The 18,491-nt window shown below is 38.2% G+C and overlaps 1 protein-coding gene across 1 annotated transcript in view; it reads right to left on the bottom strand.

Moving 5' to 3' along the window:
* Positions 1 to 11,011: 11,011 nt before the first annotated feature.
* Positions 11,012 to 18,491, bottom strand: part of EXT2 (exostosin glycosyltransferase 2) — an 81,756-nt gene continuing 74,276 nt past the window's right edge. The window contains exons 11-14 of the mRNA XM_087719929.1: positions 16,343 to 16,486; positions 15,255 to 15,383; positions 14,067 to 14,149; positions 11,012 to 11,751 (exon numbers count right to left, since the gene is read on the bottom strand). Coding sequence (XP_087576055.1) covers positions 11,613 to 11,751; positions 14,067 to 14,149; positions 15,255 to 15,383; positions 16,343 to 16,486 — 495 coding nt within the window. The 3' untranslated portion in view covers positions 11,012 to 11,612. The remainder of the gene's footprint in view (positions 11,752 to 14,066; positions 14,150 to 15,254; positions 15,384 to 16,342; positions 16,487 to 18,491) is intronic.

Genomic DNA, 18,491 nt, shown 5'->3' with positions numbered 1-18,491 from the left:
TCTGATTCCTCAAAGTTTTGCAAAGTTATGATAGACATAAGTTGGCAGGGGATGGAATTGATGTAGGATCCATTGGCCAGGAATATGGGGCTACTTTTACGGCTATATGGTTACATTTTACAGCCAAAAAGGCTATGGGAATGTCATCTGAATCTCCTACAAGGCTCTATATACTTATAGGGGAAGTTAGGAGCAAAGGCTGGAATGGAATAGAATGGGAAGAATAGGATAGGGATAGACTGGACTGGACTAGACTAGACTAGACTAGACTAGAACAGAACAGAACAGAACAGAACAGAATGGACCTTGAAGGTCTTTTAGTCCACCTACTCTACTCAAGCAGGAGACACTCATTCCAGACAATGAGCAACTAGAGCAGGGGACACTGACTCAAAATCAATAGTGAGTGAGTTATTTTGTAACCTGACCCCACTTAGGCATGTTGTTAAATTTCATTATGGAAAAGCAGTATTTAGGAATACCTAATCCTAAATTCCTTCTATCCAGGAAGGGAATAGTTTTTGCATTAAAAAACCCGATCTTTTAGAAACATAGCACAACTATAATCAGTGGTGGGATTCAAATAATTTAACAACCGGTTCTCTGCCCTAATGATTTCTTCCAACAACCAGTTCACCAAACTGCTCAGAAAGTTAACAACCGATTCTCTCGAAGTGGTGCAAACCCCACCACGGACTGTAATGTTATTTACAGTATATGAAAACATCAAAGTTCTTTTTAAAAAGACTGTGGTTGGTGTTGCATTTAATCTAAGAAAATAAGGGGCTCATACCAGTGGTGAAATTCATTTTTTTTACTACCAGTTCTGTAGGCATGGTTTGGTGAGAGTGACAGAGGAAGGATACTGCAAAATCCCCATTCCCACTTCACTTCAGGGGAAGGATAGTGCAAAATCCCCATTCCCACCCCAATCTGGGGCCAGCCAGAGGTGGTTTTTGCCAGTTCTCCAAACTACTCCAAACTACTCAAAAGACAGTCTTTGCTGCCTTTTTTTGCCCGTAGTCTCCATGAAAAGCTTTACAAGTTCTTATTTTTTCATGTTCCTTACAGATCATTCATTTTTGCAGCTAGTTGGATTCTACAATGTAGAAAGTTCAACATCAGATTCAATTTAATCAATAATAATCCACCCATCTTGAAGTTGCCTTGGTCTGCATTATAATGTCTAAGAATGCCACATCTGCTATATTGATATTGCAAGGATCCTCTTCCCCACCTCCTAAGGGAGTGCTGCCTTTCACAGTCATTTTTGTCCATTTGTGTGAACAGAAAGGCCTCACAATAAAAATGATTTTCTCTGTCACTAATGAAATCGATCACATTTTAGTAGAAGGTTCACCTTCTTGTTCCTTACTTCCAAAAGATTCTTAAGATTAAATAAAAATATCAGCCCACAGATGCCACTAATGTCTCCAATCTTATTTACCCTACCCAATAAAAACTGTGTTTCACAGGCAATGAAGGAGTTAAACTTTCCTTCTTACTCCAAGCAAACTGACAATCAAGGCAAATGAGGATAAAGTCAAGGACACTCAGAGAGGAATTATTGGAACCAACTCCGGAAAATGAACCTGGCAAACAGGGGCCTCTCTCCATTCACTATCCTTTCTCAGAAATCCTGTGGGGATTTCTGCTGGGAATACCTATCAGAGCTGTGCTGTGTTTCCTCCAGTGGATTATGCCTCAGCCACTCGCCATCACTGCTCCATTTCAGCTAATTGTCTCATATGTTGCTATTTGTTATCCTCTTAATGAGAAACACAACTTTCCTCCACAACCACCAATGCAAGGACCTGGCAGGCCACAGAATCCTGAAGATCAACAGATGCAGGTCTGTAAAACAGCAGTTTGTTCCAAACTGAAATTACACAGAGAAGGCATGTGATTCCAAACAGCATCAAACTCAAGTTAGCTTGAAAACAAACATACCCACTTCAATATATAAAAAAATAGGGAGAGAAAGACTAAAGACCTAGCACTGTTATCTAGTGCTTAAGGCAAAAATTAGTTGCTGTGAGAACCGCCATCTTGTTTTAGATGTCTCCTGTAATGCTGGGTGGCACTTAGCCTCAGATGTTTTTCACTCCATTCTTAGGCCTGATTCAAAACTTTTAGCTATTGATAAGCAGAATATCCATATACTATTAACATTCTTGACGTCATGACTCTTAACGGAGTGAAGCAATGCATCATAGGGCAACAATTCTTGATCCAAGGCAGAATATACAGAATATGTCCAAAATAGGATTGGATTTAGGATTCTTGAGGGAATGAAATTTGGGGACGTTGTGGTTGTTAAGTGCTGCTACTGTCATGTAATCTTCTTTTTCAATGTTTCACAATGGTTTCCCAGCCAGTTTTGCAATCCCTTGCTCCCGCTTCCACCTAGTTTACCTGCCTGCTGAAAAGGAGAGAGGGAGGAAGGTTAATTTCCAATGCTGCCTGCAATTCCTACAAGGAAACTCAATGGGGAAATTGGCAAAACATTGCCCCTGCTCTTTTTTGCCCTGTGGTCATTCTCTTTCTCTATTTATATCATAGGCCATGATTTATGGCTTTGTGTGTACATTTATAGCATTCATCATACACAAACACAGAGACACACACACTTTATTATACTGTATACTGTAATATGCACTTCAGGATAAAAACACAATAAGCAATCTGTGTCTTGCTTATCATTCTGTAGTGAGGAGACTCACGTTACAGTGAATTTAATACTAATATTTATAATCACTGAAGTGCTTTCCTTTGAAGAAGGAATAATTCCTTTCTCTTTTCCCCCATCTTTTTCTTGTTCAAATGTTTTTCTCTCCTTGGTGCCTTGGAAAATTATGAAAGATGATTAGGGGACTGGAGGCTAAATCATAAGAGGAAAGGTTGCAGGAACTGGGTATCTCTAGTTTCATGAAAAGAAGGACTAGGGGAGACATGATAGCAGTGTTCCAATATCTCAGGGGTTGCCACAAAGAAGAGGGAGTCAAACTATTCTCCAAGGCACCTGAGGGCAGAACAAGAAGCAATGGGTGGAAGCTAATCAAGGAGAGAAGCAACTTAGAACTAAGGAGAAATTTCCTGAAAGTTAGAACAATTAATCAGTGGAACAGCTTGCCTCCAGAAGTTGTGAATGCCCCAACACTGCAAGTCTTTAAGATGTTGGATAGCCATCTATCTGAAATGGTATAGGGTTTCCTGCCTAGGTAGGGGGTTGGACTAGAAGACCTCCAAGGTCCATTCCAACTCTGCTATTGTATTGTATTGATTCTTATAATTTAACCAGTTTCAAGCTAATATAGTTTCCCAGTGCTCAGCTGCATTTTTTTCCAATAAGATATGGCCAAAAGAACAAGGGAGCTGTTTGAAAAATATGTTCTATAATAAAAAAAACATGCTTAAAACTTCCTCTCTTGCACATAAGTATCTATTTTAAGAAATTGCCATGAATTTTAGTTCTCTAGCAAATGTGGAACTGAATCAAATTCAGATAAGTTAGTTACATACACTGGAAAAGACCCTGAAGCTTGGGGGTGGGGACTTAAGGCAATAAACAAAAAAGTGGCTAGAATTGATGACAAATACATGCATTTACAAGAACTCAAGAAAGCAGTGATTCAGAAAACAAGTCTTCTGAAATTATGTGCATTGGGTTATGAAGAATAAGAAACAATCAAACAACAAACTGATTATGCCCCACTAATTCCAGCAGTCAGTTTCTGGATTTTGAGAACTTCAAAAGAAACTAAGTAAGTTAAATATGGTCATTTCACTATGAGATTTGCAGTCTTCTAACATTTCCAATCAGGGAAAGTAAAATAATATTGTACTACATTCCCTGAGACTGATTACTTTAGGCCATGCTTTGTCCATCTTTTCCATTTTTAAAAGAGCAACGTTACTTGTCTGTTGTGAGCCCAGTGGAGTGATTAATCACATCAGATAAGGACAATCCACCTAAACCCTCCACAGCAATTCAGCCAGACTTTAGCACAGGATCAAAGTCGGAATCAATCAGTCTCCATTGACTTGGAACTTTGGGTTCAGGTTTCTGTTCAAGATCAAACATCCAGTCCATTAACAGGACCAGCACTCCATTTTGAGTCCAAGAGGCAGCTCCTTAGGAATGAAGATCTACATGTGAGGAGCCCAGCAGACATGAACAATTTAGCAACCAGACCAGTTTTAATGAATATGGTAGCAGTTGATATAAAGCCCCATGTTAGACAAGTTCTGCGCTAGAATTGCAAGAAGCAGGGTCTACTCATAAATGTGTTTATGTGGAGACATGGGCAGCCACTGAGATTAATAAAGCCAACTTACCTGATGGGTGCAAAGTTAGGAAAGAACTAATCTTGTACACATGGGTTGTAAGACATGGAAGGACACCGGTTACAGACCCTATAAATTATTTATCTGTAACTGAAGTAAAGTAAGCTTCCCTCTTTAATATATATTTTTTCTTTTTAGAAAATGATTTATCATAATGTGGTAACAACTGAGAATATATAAATTCCAGGGTTGCATGAAATAAAACCACATCTATTTGCGATATGACTGGTGGTTGGCCTAAGGCAGTATCCTGGGGATGTTGGCCTAAGGCAGGATCCTGGGGATGCATCAATGGCAACAGCAACATTGAAAAGATGAAAATGTGGTGATTTGTGAGATTGGGACCATTGCAAGGAATTCTGCCCACAGGTGAGCAGTTATGAATGTCTTTGTATGTATGTATTTGTACTATAAGGAGAAGCTGGAGCCGTTGCTCATGTACCATCCTGAGATCATGGATGGAATATTGAGACTGGTGCTGAAATTCCTGAGAGTTCCGATCTTGGGGTGTGTGAACATCCACACCCCAGGGGAGTCATAATGAGTTCATGACTCCCATTAGCATTCATTGGCTTTTATTTAAATTAATAGCACAAAAACACATACCTTTGATCTTGTCCTTACACTGGAGATGATTCTGACACGAAAGACAAATATCTATTCTTTGTTGTGGGTCTTCATTGTTGGTCTGCAGATCACATATGCCCTGCCTTCTACATGTGAAATTGGACCCTTAGGTTGTTCTACCCAGATCCTATGGGAACCAGAGGGGACCTAGAGAGGGATATATCCTAATAAATTGACAGTTTAATTGTCTTGATTCCCATAGTAGAGAGACAACCTGTTCTGACCTAGGCCTCACCAAATCACAAGACTGACTCCTTGTCCCAAAAAAAAAGCCATTTTTATTTGGCTAATGTGAATTCTTAGCATTCACATACAGAAAAGTCCCGTCAATAAGCCTTTCAAGGCTGAACTGCAACAACAGACCTTATTAGTCCTTGAATAGTTGTTAAGTCAATAGCTTCCAGGCACAACGCTGTACAGTGAAATACTTGGCAAGGAGTCTCTGTGAGGCACAAACTCAGATAAGAAAAGCTTCATACTAATAAACAAACTAATTGTCTGCTGCAAACACCCCTTCCCTTTTGCTATTTATTCCCTAAGAGAGGGGCCATTCAGCGCCCACTTGTGCCTTTACTCCCGAGTTGACCCATTCCTTAATTGTTCCCTTCTCCTGACAGCTCTGTGCATGCACACATCGGGAACAGGCTCCAGCTGTTCTTCAGCCCCACTTATCTCTGACTCCAAAGGTAGCTGATAACTGTCGGATGGCCCTAGCCCCATTTCTGCCTCCAACACAGAACACTCATCAGAGCTTTCCCCAGACTCCAGGACTGGCTCATGTTCCTCCAACTCCTTACTGTCTGAGTCTGCTGCCAACTCTGCTGGCTGCTGGCGGGCCACACCATCACCAAAGCATTGAATAAGAATGATTTTGTAAGGCCTTTGCCCAACTGCCAATCCCGAACGCTTCCTAGTTTACCAATATGCTAAAGATGATGAAGTGACTGGAAGAAAAGCCTTTATTGGTGACATTTAATAAATGTTACTAAACTAGGCAGTGTTAAGTATGGGCCTACCTGGTGATTCTAGGAGCAACAAATGCCTATTGTTTCTGCAGATTCCCACTAGCAATCTTGCTCAGAATTACCTGGACCATTTTTTTTTGGGGGGGGGGGGTGGCAAAGTATCTGCTGGCATATTAGATTTGTGGATTTCTTTATGCATTAAGTTGTTCTCAGACTTCATAATGGTGAGCAAGTTTTGTAAAATTATCACCCAAGGGTGGACAAGATTCTCTTGTGATGTGAACATCACTTCACTTGCTGAATCCAGGAGATTGTTGATGCTTCTTTGAGAGAGGGAATAATGCTGCCTGCCTACACCCTCTTTTGGACCCAGCCATTTTTTGAGAGCTTCTATCCAATCTTAACTTTTAATTTATCTTATGGCATTTGGAAGCCATGCTACTTTCAATGCTCTCCTTAGACCAAAGGAGAATGAATTATATCCATATTAACTTCTTTATCCATGTGGAAAATCCATGTGGATGCTATTCCTGGGGAAATTGGCAGCATTGCCCATGATTGTCAAAAGAAACGGGATAAGGATTATCAGGGGATCCTGTTGAGATGATTAAACTAGGCAGGCAGTTTCTGTTCTGCTGAGGCAATTCCTAACGTAACCTGACACTATGCAGTGTAGGTTTAAAAGTGACCAGCATCATTTTGAATTGGTTCCAGAAGCTCACTGGTACTGTAGTTTCAAAATAGATATTTTTCTGCACTAACTGGGTGCTCTACCTCTATGTAATGTATTAGCTCTGTGTCGGACACTTGCTGTAGTTTCCCAATCCAACATACAGAATGTTGCAATTTTATATCAATTTGCTCTTTTATATCATTTCACTTTATAAAACCAAGAATTTTGCTTTATACAATGTCTACAATTGTATGATTGGGCGGTTAACAAATGTAGTGAACAAGTAAATAGAATTGACTGGCGCATGCTTTTACAAATATTATTTTTCAAAAGAAAACATGTGCACACAAACATTGAGAAATATGGTCCCTGGATAACCTCTGTATAACAGGGGGGGGGGGGCTACAGTATGGAAACCTTATGTACAGTTCATTTCAAAGTGGAACATCCACTGAACTTTCTTATATCTGCAAATATACAAATGTGTGTTCAGTTAATATTTCTGGAATCCAGGTGAACAGAGGTAGATATTTAGACCATGCCTCATTATTTTCTCATGACACACCTGCAAAATTGGCTTTCCAACTGGTATATGTTTAACAGAGCTATAACCAGCAACAGTTCTTAGACAAGTATACAAATGGACACATTATATTCACATTTTATACATATTTAAAACATCATAGATGTACATCGTAGAAAAGTAATGTGTTCTTCTGCGCATGTTATGGCCTACAATTTTCATACACCCTTACCATCTGCTGTGTGACTATGACAGAAGTTACAATTCAAAATACTTAAAACTGCATTGTGATTCCTTTTTCCCCTTGGCATATACTTTGAAAAGTGTCTCATACAAGTTCCAGAGAAGAAATGGGGAACTGAAGAATCCAACTGCAGTGGAATCAAGCACCAGCAAATAGACCAGTTTTTTGTTATTCCTTTCTGGACAAGGAAAGGGTTTGAGATTGCCCACAAGTGCTCCAGATATTTGTTCCTTGTGAGGAATTTGCAAGACAGTTTCTGGCAGGTTTAAAGCTGTGGGAGACAAGGCAATGCTATCATTGCTCACACTGTGGTTGGTGTCTTTATGGACATAGGCTTTGCATACGTTCTTTTCTAAACACTTTCAGAAATTGCTTTTCAGCTAGTAAAGTTCGATTCTCAGTAAAGGAATTTTTAATCACAGGTGATCCTCGACTTACAACCACAATTGATCCCTCAATTTCTGTTGCTAAGCAAAACACTTGTTAAATGAATTTTGACTCAGTTTATGACCTTTCTTGCCACAGTTCTTAAGTGAATCACTGCAGTTGTTAAGTAAATAACATAGTTCTTAAGTGAATCTGGCTCCCCTATTGACTTTGCTTGCAAGAAGATCCCAAAAGGTGATAAAATGACCCCGGGACATGGCAATCGTCCTAAATATGAACCAGTTTCCAAGCTTCCAAATTTTGATCACATAAACATTGGGATGCTGTAATGGCCATGTGAAAAACAGCCATAAGTCACTTTTTTCAGTGCTGTTGTAACTTTGAACAGCCACTAAACGAACTGTTGTAAGTCAAGGATTACCTGTACAAATTTAATGATTTTTTTTTAAATTAAATTTTTGCAATAAATAGCAAAAAGAGATTTTATCTTGGAAATTTACAAATTGACTAAAGGTATGGATGGATTCTAAATAAGATTTTGGAATTAACTATAAGAAACCTTTCAATGATAAATGTTTGTTTTGAAATCTCTTTAAAAACTAGGAGAGGATGAGACTTTGAAGGTTAGACAGTAAAGGGAAGCAAATATTACATTTAAGGGAGAAGAACGCTTAAATTTAACTAATACAGAATGAAGCAAAATATTTTAACATTGAACACAGTCAAATATTTTTTGAACTATGGATCAAAGGTTAATTTTCTATTGTGATTTAAAAGTGTCTTCTGCAAAATGGAAATTGGCAACTAAGAACAATTTACCAACTGGAATTTGCTTCAAATGTTACTGTTCCACTTATATTCCCGAAAAAAGAAACTGTAGATACAATTGAATGCCCAATTAGCGTCCTCAAAGGAATATATAAACCACCACGGTAAAAAGGTCATGTGGAAGGAAAATTTGGGGTAATACTATACTAGCATGATTATCCTGCTGAAAACAAAGAGCAATCAACAAGAGGAGGCACACTGATCACACATACCGAACATTTCCAAGTTGTAGAAAATTGTGCCAGTAATTCTGTTCCCTGCTACCAGTAATCCAAATGTTGGATAAAAAAATTAATATCATGGCAAATTGCAAACCCAATAATTAACCATGATGTAACTGAATAAAATCTGTGGCAAACCTGGCCCTCCTTTAGAAATAATCTGCACAACTAATTGTATGGAAAATTGTTCCTGCTAACATTGAAGAAAACCATTGAAGAAAAAGGTTTTGGCAAGGAATAGGTAAAACAAAATCAGCTGCGCAGCCTTGAGCCCACAGAAACAACAGGGGACAAGAGTCAAGTGCAATCGGAGCTTCAGCTTCAAACACTGGAAGCAATTAATAGAATCATATTTAGAATAAGAGGCATCCAGACTGCACTTTCACAGCTGGAGAACAGGACAGATATTTAAGGAACTTTTACCTGCATTCTTAGGAAGGAAATGTAAAGAGGTTTACAACAATCAAGGTCACCCAAAATATAAATTATACATGCCGAGATAGTTGAGCTTAATCCTTAATATCATTAATAACCTTTCTTCTAAAACCTCCTTCACTTGTTGAATTAGTTACTGAAGAATGAGGACAAGCAAAAGAAACGAACTTTGCCTTGGCTGCCCCAAAGAAGCAACTTAATTGAAGAATTTGCATAATGATTTTGGATATTGGATGATGGACTTCTACTCAGAAGAGAGGCAAAATTAGGCCTCCTCAGAAGAGCACTCAAACATGTACTGTAGAAGAAAAGTCCTGACATTCCAATCAATACCGCAGTTTATGTGATGTCAAATTTAAAATAATGAAGGTACTGTAATTTAGGTCTTAATTGTTTTAAGGGTTTTAACCGTTGAGACAATTTGCTTTATATTCTCCCTGAGCAGTTGAATTGGAAACGCTTTGGCTGCCACCCCCAAATTTTGTGTTCTATCTGTATTATCATGGCAGTAAGAATATTTTACCTGGATGCTCTAGATCCTGGTAATGCAGTACTTCTTGCATTTTATGATTTTTCTATAATTTATATTTAAAAATCTATATAATTTTTCCTCTTTCAGACATAAGTGACAGGGTGAAGAAATTTCCTATTGTCAGCAGAATCCTCATCTAAGCAATAGAAATTACAGATTGAGTAGTTACTAAAAATTCAAATAGGCGCTTCAGAAATATGTTAACATTCCACGTTGCACCTAACTGAAATATCACAGTACTGATGCAAAGAGAACTGATTCCTACTGCAGATATAGGTCAGCTAACCTAGGTTAGTGAATATTTTTATTAAATGGAGAAATAATTATTATTAATCTTCCCTGTTAATAGTTTTTCAGTTAAACAATTTGCGGCCCCAGGAAGAAAGATTTAACTTTTCTTCATGCAAGGCTCTTATGATTTCAAATTGACAGTAAAGTTGCTTTTATTTGTGACACAGACTTGAAATGCAAAGGTGTCCTTCTGTCTCATTCCCTAGTGCCGTGATAGCGAACCTATGGTTCTCTATGGACATGCACACCATTGCCAGCTGCTCTTCTGGTTGCTGGAACCAGAGCCTGAAATGGCCCGAAAAATGCCCACAAACCAGACCATTTTGGGGGTGTTTTCAGGCCATTTTGGGGGGCATTTTTCAGGGCATTTTTTGGCCTGAAAATGGCCCAGAAAACGCCCAAAAAACAGGCATGCACGAGCCAGCCAGCCGATCTTCGGGTTTCAGTTCTCCAGTGTGTGGGTATGTACAAAAATTCCAGTTTGGGCATTTGGTGCCAAAAATGTTCGCCATCACTGTTCCAGTGCATGTTCTTTATGTTTACTTCAGTATCAATTGAAGCTTACATGATGGATGTGGATTATCTTGTGATAAGAAGTTATACACATCAGGATGTAAATTGTTTCGGAAGATGATAAATTGCTTTCTATGAATCATTAATCTACTGCACAATTATACAATTCAAATTGTCATGTACAGCTCCCTTCAAAAAATAAATGTTAGCATTGAACTCAGCATTTTTTTATCAAGAGCTCCAAAGTACAAAAGGCATTTTTATGTATTCTTAATTAATGATTGGTCAACTGAAAACCATCCCAATATGGCAGGGAAAGCAGGCTGAAATATAAAAATAGGCTAAGAATGGAATACTCATTCTATATGCTTAAAAATGCAGTCTAATCTGAAGGTATTCTATTCAATCTTCTGTTCAGCAGAAATAATGAAATGTGTTCCTTTTACTAACAACTAGATACCTTAATAAAAAGAAAAATAAGAACTGCTGCTTTATTCAACTTCAATTATCTTGTAACGTTAAAAATGAACCCAACATCAATACACATTTTTCTTTTTTTGGTTGGTTAACTGAGTGAAAAAAAAAGCTGCCAATTCTATGGCAGAATTAATGCTTATAATGTATTTGAAAAGATGCTAAAGCAGGCCTTGCACACCAGCCAAAGAGGGCACCTGGGCAGCAAATCTGGAAAGCAGTCTGAAAATGGACCAACAAGAGATATGGTATAGCAGCCCTTAGAGAAGTATTTTTTGATCTGTGATCAAAAACTTTGCATTGTGTATATTCCTATGTATGCAATCTTTATAAAGCCAACAAACATTTCAGTAGACCAATGCAGCCTCCACTGCTTCTTTTTGCACTGAATTTTACTCTCTGTTGAAAAGCTTTTCAGGAAGCATTAATTTTTGGTGACCTCTCTCTATAATACTCCTTGGCATGATTCTTTCAGTCCTGAAGGTTTTTCCTCGCATCAGCTGCTGTCTGGGGTGCTGGATTCCAATTTCCAACTTCACTCATGGTTGCTCTTCACAAGCTTCCAATGTTAGGAAAGCTCTTCAGCTTTTCAGGAAAGTCATCTTTGTATAAGACTGGATCCGCCCGGTGCTCTACCACTTTCAGAGGCATGGTCCCAAAGACAGAGGCAAACTTGTTAATACATTCGGACCTGGGGGGGGGGGGGGAATAAATGAAATGCTTATAAACAGATTGCCCCTCTGTATATTTATTTAACAACCTGTTGTTTGCAGCTCCCCCTTTTATGTTCTCTCCAATTATTTAATATTTAATTAAACAAGAGCAAAGCAAACACAAAACACATGGACATGGTTTCCTGTTAAAGGCAATGGTTCCCCTCACATATATGTGCTAGTTGTTCCCAACTGTAGGGGGCAGTGCTTATCTCCGTTTCAAAGCCAAAGAACCAGGGCTATCCGAAGACTTCTCTATGGTCATGTTGCTGGCATGACTAAATGCCAAAGGCGCATGGAACACTGTTACCTTCCCATCAAAGGTGGTCACCCTTTTTCTACTTGCATTTTTTACATGCTTTCGAACTGCTAGATTGGCAGAAGCTGGGACAAGTAGTGGGAGTTCACCCCATTACGCAGAACTAGGGAGTTGAACCGTTGAACTGCCAACCTTTCAACTGACAAGCTCAGGGTCTTAGCCACTGAGCTACAGCGTCCCTGTAGAGTTTCCTGTTAGGACATTGCAAATTCAATAAAGGTAGCATCTAAAAGATTGATGTTATTATGATGCCTTCCTACTGTTAGAAGTAGGAATGGGGATAAAGGTCCCTTCATGCTGGAAAGATATGAATCTCTATGACTGATGTATATAATCAAGGCAAAGAGATAAAGAGATGCTATCAACTGCACATGTATGCAGAGTGGTCAGACTTTCATTAGCCCCTCTCCAGCAGAATTCCAGAGATTCTTAAAGCAACGCGCATGCTGCAAACTACAGTGAATTAATTGCCAAAATATCTCTTAAACAGTCTCTGCCAGGTCAAATTTGGCACTATACAGGGCTTGCAAAAATAAGCCTGTAGGTAACAATAGACATACAAAAATACTTCTTTGGCTTTTTATTTTTTTGAAAATAACTACTGGAATTTACTTCCTTTATGTTATCTAAGCTAATGCCTGTGTTTGAAAGCTTAAGTTACAACATTTCTTTAAGAGCTAAAACCCAAAACTGACTAGTTTATTTTCATTGTCCAAACTCAATGACATGAGGGTTTTTTTTTCATTCAAAAATGTGCAAACATTTTTAAAAAGCATGTTGGATTCTTATTCACCCTACTTATCATCTCACTTCTCTCTATAAGGCTAGTGGATGACTGAAATAAGAAAATACATATATGTTAGAGGATGTAATACATTTCAGCTATCAGTTTGAAGAATACATTTCAGTGACTATGAAATAATATGGCAAAAGGTAAATATCTGCTAAGGAGCAGGTATGTTACTCTTTCCTAAAAATTGTCCACTTTAATAAACTTATTTATCTGCAAAATCTGTCCCAAATGTCTTTAATTAGTTGATGCTTTCAAACCTAAAATTGATATCCAAGAGCAAACAAAAGGCTCCACATGATGCCCAATGAGGCCTTCAAGAACCTCTCTCAGAATTGTTACAGAATTGAACTTTTTAATCATGCAAACAAGGGAAGCAAGTTAGTTAATGTATTTATGAAATTTATAGCTGAAGAAACTATGTTTATTATATCTCATTAGTGGAAAACAAATTTAGATTTTTTTCTTAGTTTTCCAATGGCTGAAACAGGATAGTTGAATTACCACTTAGAAATCAAGAACGCAAAAAGGAATATGCTCCAGCCTTGTACTTCATGCATATCAGACTTTCTCAGCATACTTAAATAATCATTGTTGAAGCAAAGGCAGTTTTAAGATAAAGCACCTAGTTACTGCAATTCAATAACCAAAAGGCGAGGCAATTGCAATAACATCCATTTTCATTTTAATGATATATAGTGATATATAGTAATATCATTTTCTAGTGTGAAAACTGTTACTGTTTTCCTTGAATATATGTACTGAAAATTACTCTTCATAATTATCCATTGCCCCCTTGTTTATGATGACAAACAGTTGTCAATTAAGGCTTGCTGAAACTGCCCCAAAAAATCTTAAACCAAAAATTGGTTTAAAAAAAAAATTAACCCGGTTTCAAAAAGCAGTAATACCCAAACTGAGAAACCATAAACTATATGCAGGTATTATTTTAGGAATACAGGAATTCATATATATTTATCTGAAATCAGATATGATTATATGTGGCATACATTATACCAATATAACATTATACATTTTACCAATTCTCTCACTCTTAATATGGTTTTTCTACATGGACCAATGGATTTAGCTGAAATTTGGACACAATCAGCTAATCTTTTAAAGGATAATATGACAGTACATTAAATACTGGAAATGAGAAAAGAACAGGATGAGACACTCACCTTTCTACCATGTGTGTTTGATCTAAGGATAACCCATCGATGGCTGTGCATTCTGGACATTTGAATTTCTTTCTGGGTGTCACCTATATAAGGACAGTATAACTACAGACTTAACGATCAGGCATTAATCTGGCTACTAAAAATGCAATTTTTGAAATGCAATCTATATATTAAAGTGAAAATCAAATTCTTAAATATGGAGGAAAAATATATATTCATACCATTTTCTTAGCTGACTGCAAAGCTCAAAGTAGCCCAATTTTTTTAAAAAAAATATTGGAGGGGTTTTGCCTGCTGTAAGTGGAAAGTAGCAGTGATGACAAGTTCTTAATTCCTGTTTAATGACTGTTTTCTCACTGCCAAGGTTCCTGTATAAACACTATTTGTTCTTACAGCCATAAAAGTGATGAAATATAGTTTCCCATACTTCACCGTAACCTTAATCCAACAGACACACTTTGCTCATTTAATTGCTGATTGGCAAACACTGAGAGGCTCTCCCAACTGTACAACTTAGCAGTGTGTTAGCACAGTTTGGATTTCTCACAACAAACACACATGCTTTATCTTTTAAGGCTTTTCTCAAAACCCTAACCACTAGTTTGGGCAAAAGTTGATGGGCAGGCAGGAAAACAGACCTTGCTAACTGAAGAAATGCCTTGAGACCTCTAAATCTCATTCCAAGTTGTCACATCTCAAAATGACCTGAATGTGAGGTTCTAGGCCAAAAATGTATTGAAGCATATCAGGAAATTCATTCAGGGATAAAAGTTCATATAAAAACTGATCTTGCAATTAATGTTTTTGCAGTGAACAGTCTAATAAATCAGCTTTTGCAGCTGAAATAGACAGAGATGGATTGCTCCTTCACATTCCCCACCTCTCTTAAATCTTGTTTATTTTTTTTTTTAACTAAACTTAAATTTCTGCAATTACTAAAGAAACTAAGGAGTTCTGCAACTATCTGGTCACAGTGGTCACAAGCAATAGAGTATATTCATAAGCAAAAAATGTATGGATGTGGAGAGTTAAGTCTTTTACAAATAGATGGGATCATCTTCAAAATGGATGAGAAAAGATGCACAGAGCTCTAATAAGCTATGTTTGAGCTGTACATAATCATGAGATCTATGACTGCTATGACTCTATACATGATAGAACCTAAGGAACAATTGAATAAAACCTCACCTTAATAACTGCTTTCCCGGTTACGTTGGCCACTAGAAAATTCATGGCAATGTCTTCACAATTCATATGCGCATCCACCCAGTTTTTGATGTCCCCAGGCATTTTATATGTGTATAAGTAATTAAAATACTGAAGAATAAGAAAATAGCATAGAGATGAAATGTTTAGTTTTTATACCTGGCACTAATAAAACTTGATGTGAAATGAGTATCTAATGTACTAGTTTATCTAAAACATATTTTTAATGTGCCCTATTAGGTGTATTTCTATAGTTCCATCGAGTGGTATAGTAACATCACTGAGGTATACAATACCAAAGAATAAAACCAAATGAGGATGATGTTTTATGAGGATGATGGTAAGAGAACACCTAAACAAGTATTCCAAAGACACAGATCCCTTTTAATCAGGCGATGTGAGTAAGTACCGTATGGGGCAGATCTATGTGGCAATAAAAGATCTTTAACACTGCAAACTTTGTTATACTTTTGTTTATATTTGAACTTAGATTTTTTGTGGGAGACAAAGAGCTCCATTGATCAATTCCATTGAATCTTATCTACCACCAATTTGCCTTGACCATTAGTAGTTCAGATCCTTGTAGAAAGGTAGCATGAAATAAACCTGTACTCATTTGAACAACCCTGGTTCCTGATTTCTTGTGCCTGACAGCGGTCCCAATTATGCTCACTAGATGAGACTACCTGCACAAGTGGGAACCAAGAAAAATATAGTATTTGAATGTAGAAAGATGTTTAAGTATTTTATCAAAACACAATTACTGATCTTTATATATCACATGTCCATATATCATGATTATATTTCAGATGTCCAAGAACATATAAAGATCAATGCCACATTTTTCTATAAACCCTTATTTCCCACTTTTTGAATATAAGGATTCTTTTCCCATGACAACCTTAACAACTTTAAGATGTATCAATATCAACTCCCAGAATTATCCAGCTACAATTCTGGGGTTGAAGTCCATACAGCTTAAAATTGTTGAGGTAAAAATACTGTCCTAGTCAACGCTAAGTGAGTTCATAATTTCAGCTTCCCATCTGTTTTTGGAATCAGCTCTTTACCTTGTGATAAAAGGCTGCCCCTGTTAGCACCATTGAGACTTCATTGGTCCACTCTGATTCATACTTCCATTTACTTGTTTCATGGTCCCATAAATGCAGGCGGCCAGGATAGCCAACTAATCTGTCAGGGAACTCTCTCCACACCTGCAGAATATAGTAAGTGAATCAATATATTTTAGTAACACAAAAACATTACAAGAACAAGTTAAGACTGAATATATATGATAGAGAGTGTTGGAGCAGAAGCAAGACATGACTGAATGTATTGCCAATGTAGTTAGCAATAACAATAGCACTTAGAATTTTATACCGCTTTACAGTGCTTTACAGCCTTTCTAAGCAGTTAGCATATTTTCCCCAACAATGTGGGTCCTCATTTTACCACCTCAGAAGGATGGAAGGTTGAGTCAACCTTGAGCCTGGTAAGATCTGAACTGCCAAATTGCAGGCAGCCGGCAGTCAGCAGCAGTGCTCTACATGGGGCTGCCCTTGAAGAGTATTCGGCGACTTCAGCTAGTCCAGAATGTGGCCGCGCGAGCGATTGTGGGTGCACCTCGCTTCACCCACATAACACCTATCCTCCGCGAGCTGCACTGGCTACCGGTCGATCTCCGGGTACGCTTCAAGGTGCTACTTGTCACCTACAAAGCCCTTCATGGTAGTGGATCTGGGTACTTGAGAGACCACCTACTGCCAATTACCTCCACCCGACCAATTAGATCCCATAGATTAGGCCTCCTCCGAGTCCCATCTGCCGGTCAATGTCGACTGGCAACTATGCGGAGGAGAGCCTTCTCGGTGGCAGCTCCGACCCTATGGAACGATCTCCCCGTGGAGATTCATACCCTCACCACCCTCCAGACCTTCCGCACAGCCCTTAAAATCTGGCTATCCTGTCAGGCCTGGGATTAAAGACTGTAACCCACCCGAATGGTATGAATGTTGTGCTTTTAATGATGTACTGTCTTATGTGTTAATTGTTTGTTTCCCTCCCTTTTCGAGTTGTAAGCCGCCCTGAGTCCCCCCAGGGAAAAGGGCGGCATATAAATAAATTACTCAATTACTCAAAGTAGCCTGCAGTACTGCACTCTAACCACTGCACCACTGAGGCTCAGTTAACACAGATAGCATCTCTTTCTCTACCATATACCCATCAGTGGTAGAATTAAAAAATGTTTACTACCCATTCTGTGGGCATGACATGGCTTGGTGGGTGTGGCTTGGTGGGTGTGTCGGGGAAGGATACTATAAAATTTCCATTCCCATCCCACTCCAGGAAAAGGATAGTGCAAAATCCCCATTCCCTCCCGATCAGCTGGGAGGCAGAGAATAGATGGGGGCAGTGGGCAGTCAGCGGTGACATTTACCAGTTCTCCAAACTACTCAAAATTTCTGCTACTGGTTCTCCAGAACTGGTCAGAACCTGCTGAATACCACCTCTGATACCACCTATCTGATTTATACTGTTCTTGGAGAAAGTATCTTAGGAATGACTCTGTTTTTTTCATAGAGCAATGATCCACAAGCTCTTGTTTTTTGATTTTCTGCTCTTGTACAAAAGGGAAACGTGTCTCCACAACTGTGGCAATGTATTTATTTACTAATTTATTTGATAAATTTATATAGCTGCCCATCTCACAAATGTGATTCAGGGCCGTGGACAAAGTTAGAAAAGAAATAACAAAAACAACAAATAATATAAAAATACAACAAAAAACATTAAAAACCTTTTCAATATTAAAAGTACAGGTAGTCCTCAACTTACAAGTTTGTTTAGTGACCATTTGAAAAAAGTGACCTATGACCATTTTTCACACTTATGACCGTTGCAACATCCCCATGGTCATGTGATTTACATTCATATGCTTAATAACTGGCTCATATTTATGACGGTTGCAGTGTCTCAGGGTCATGTGACCATCTTTTGCGACCTTCTGACAAGCCAAGTCAATGGGGAAGCCAGATTCACTTAACAACCAGATTACTGATTTAACATCTGCAGTTATTCACTGAACAAATGTAGCAAGAAACATCGTAAAATGGGACAACACACACTTAACAATTTTCTCCCTCAGCAACAAAAATTCTGGGCTCAATTGTAGTTGTAGATTGAGGACTACCTGTAGTAAAACCATTGAATCTAGAAAGC

The sequence above is a fragment of the Thamnophis sirtalis genome, unplaced genomic scaffold, assembly GCF_051295495.1.
Source record: "Thamnophis sirtalis isolate CommonGarterSnake01/CBP01778 unplaced genomic scaffold, rThaSir2_p1.2 scaffold_1, whole genome shotgun sequence".
In the NCBI taxonomy this organism is placed as follows: Eukaryota; Metazoa; Chordata; class Lepidosauria; order Squamata; family Natricidae; genus Thamnophis; species Thamnophis sirtalis.
Note: the sequence above shows the minus strand (reverse complement) of the source record. Positions and strands in the feature narration are given on the sequence as shown.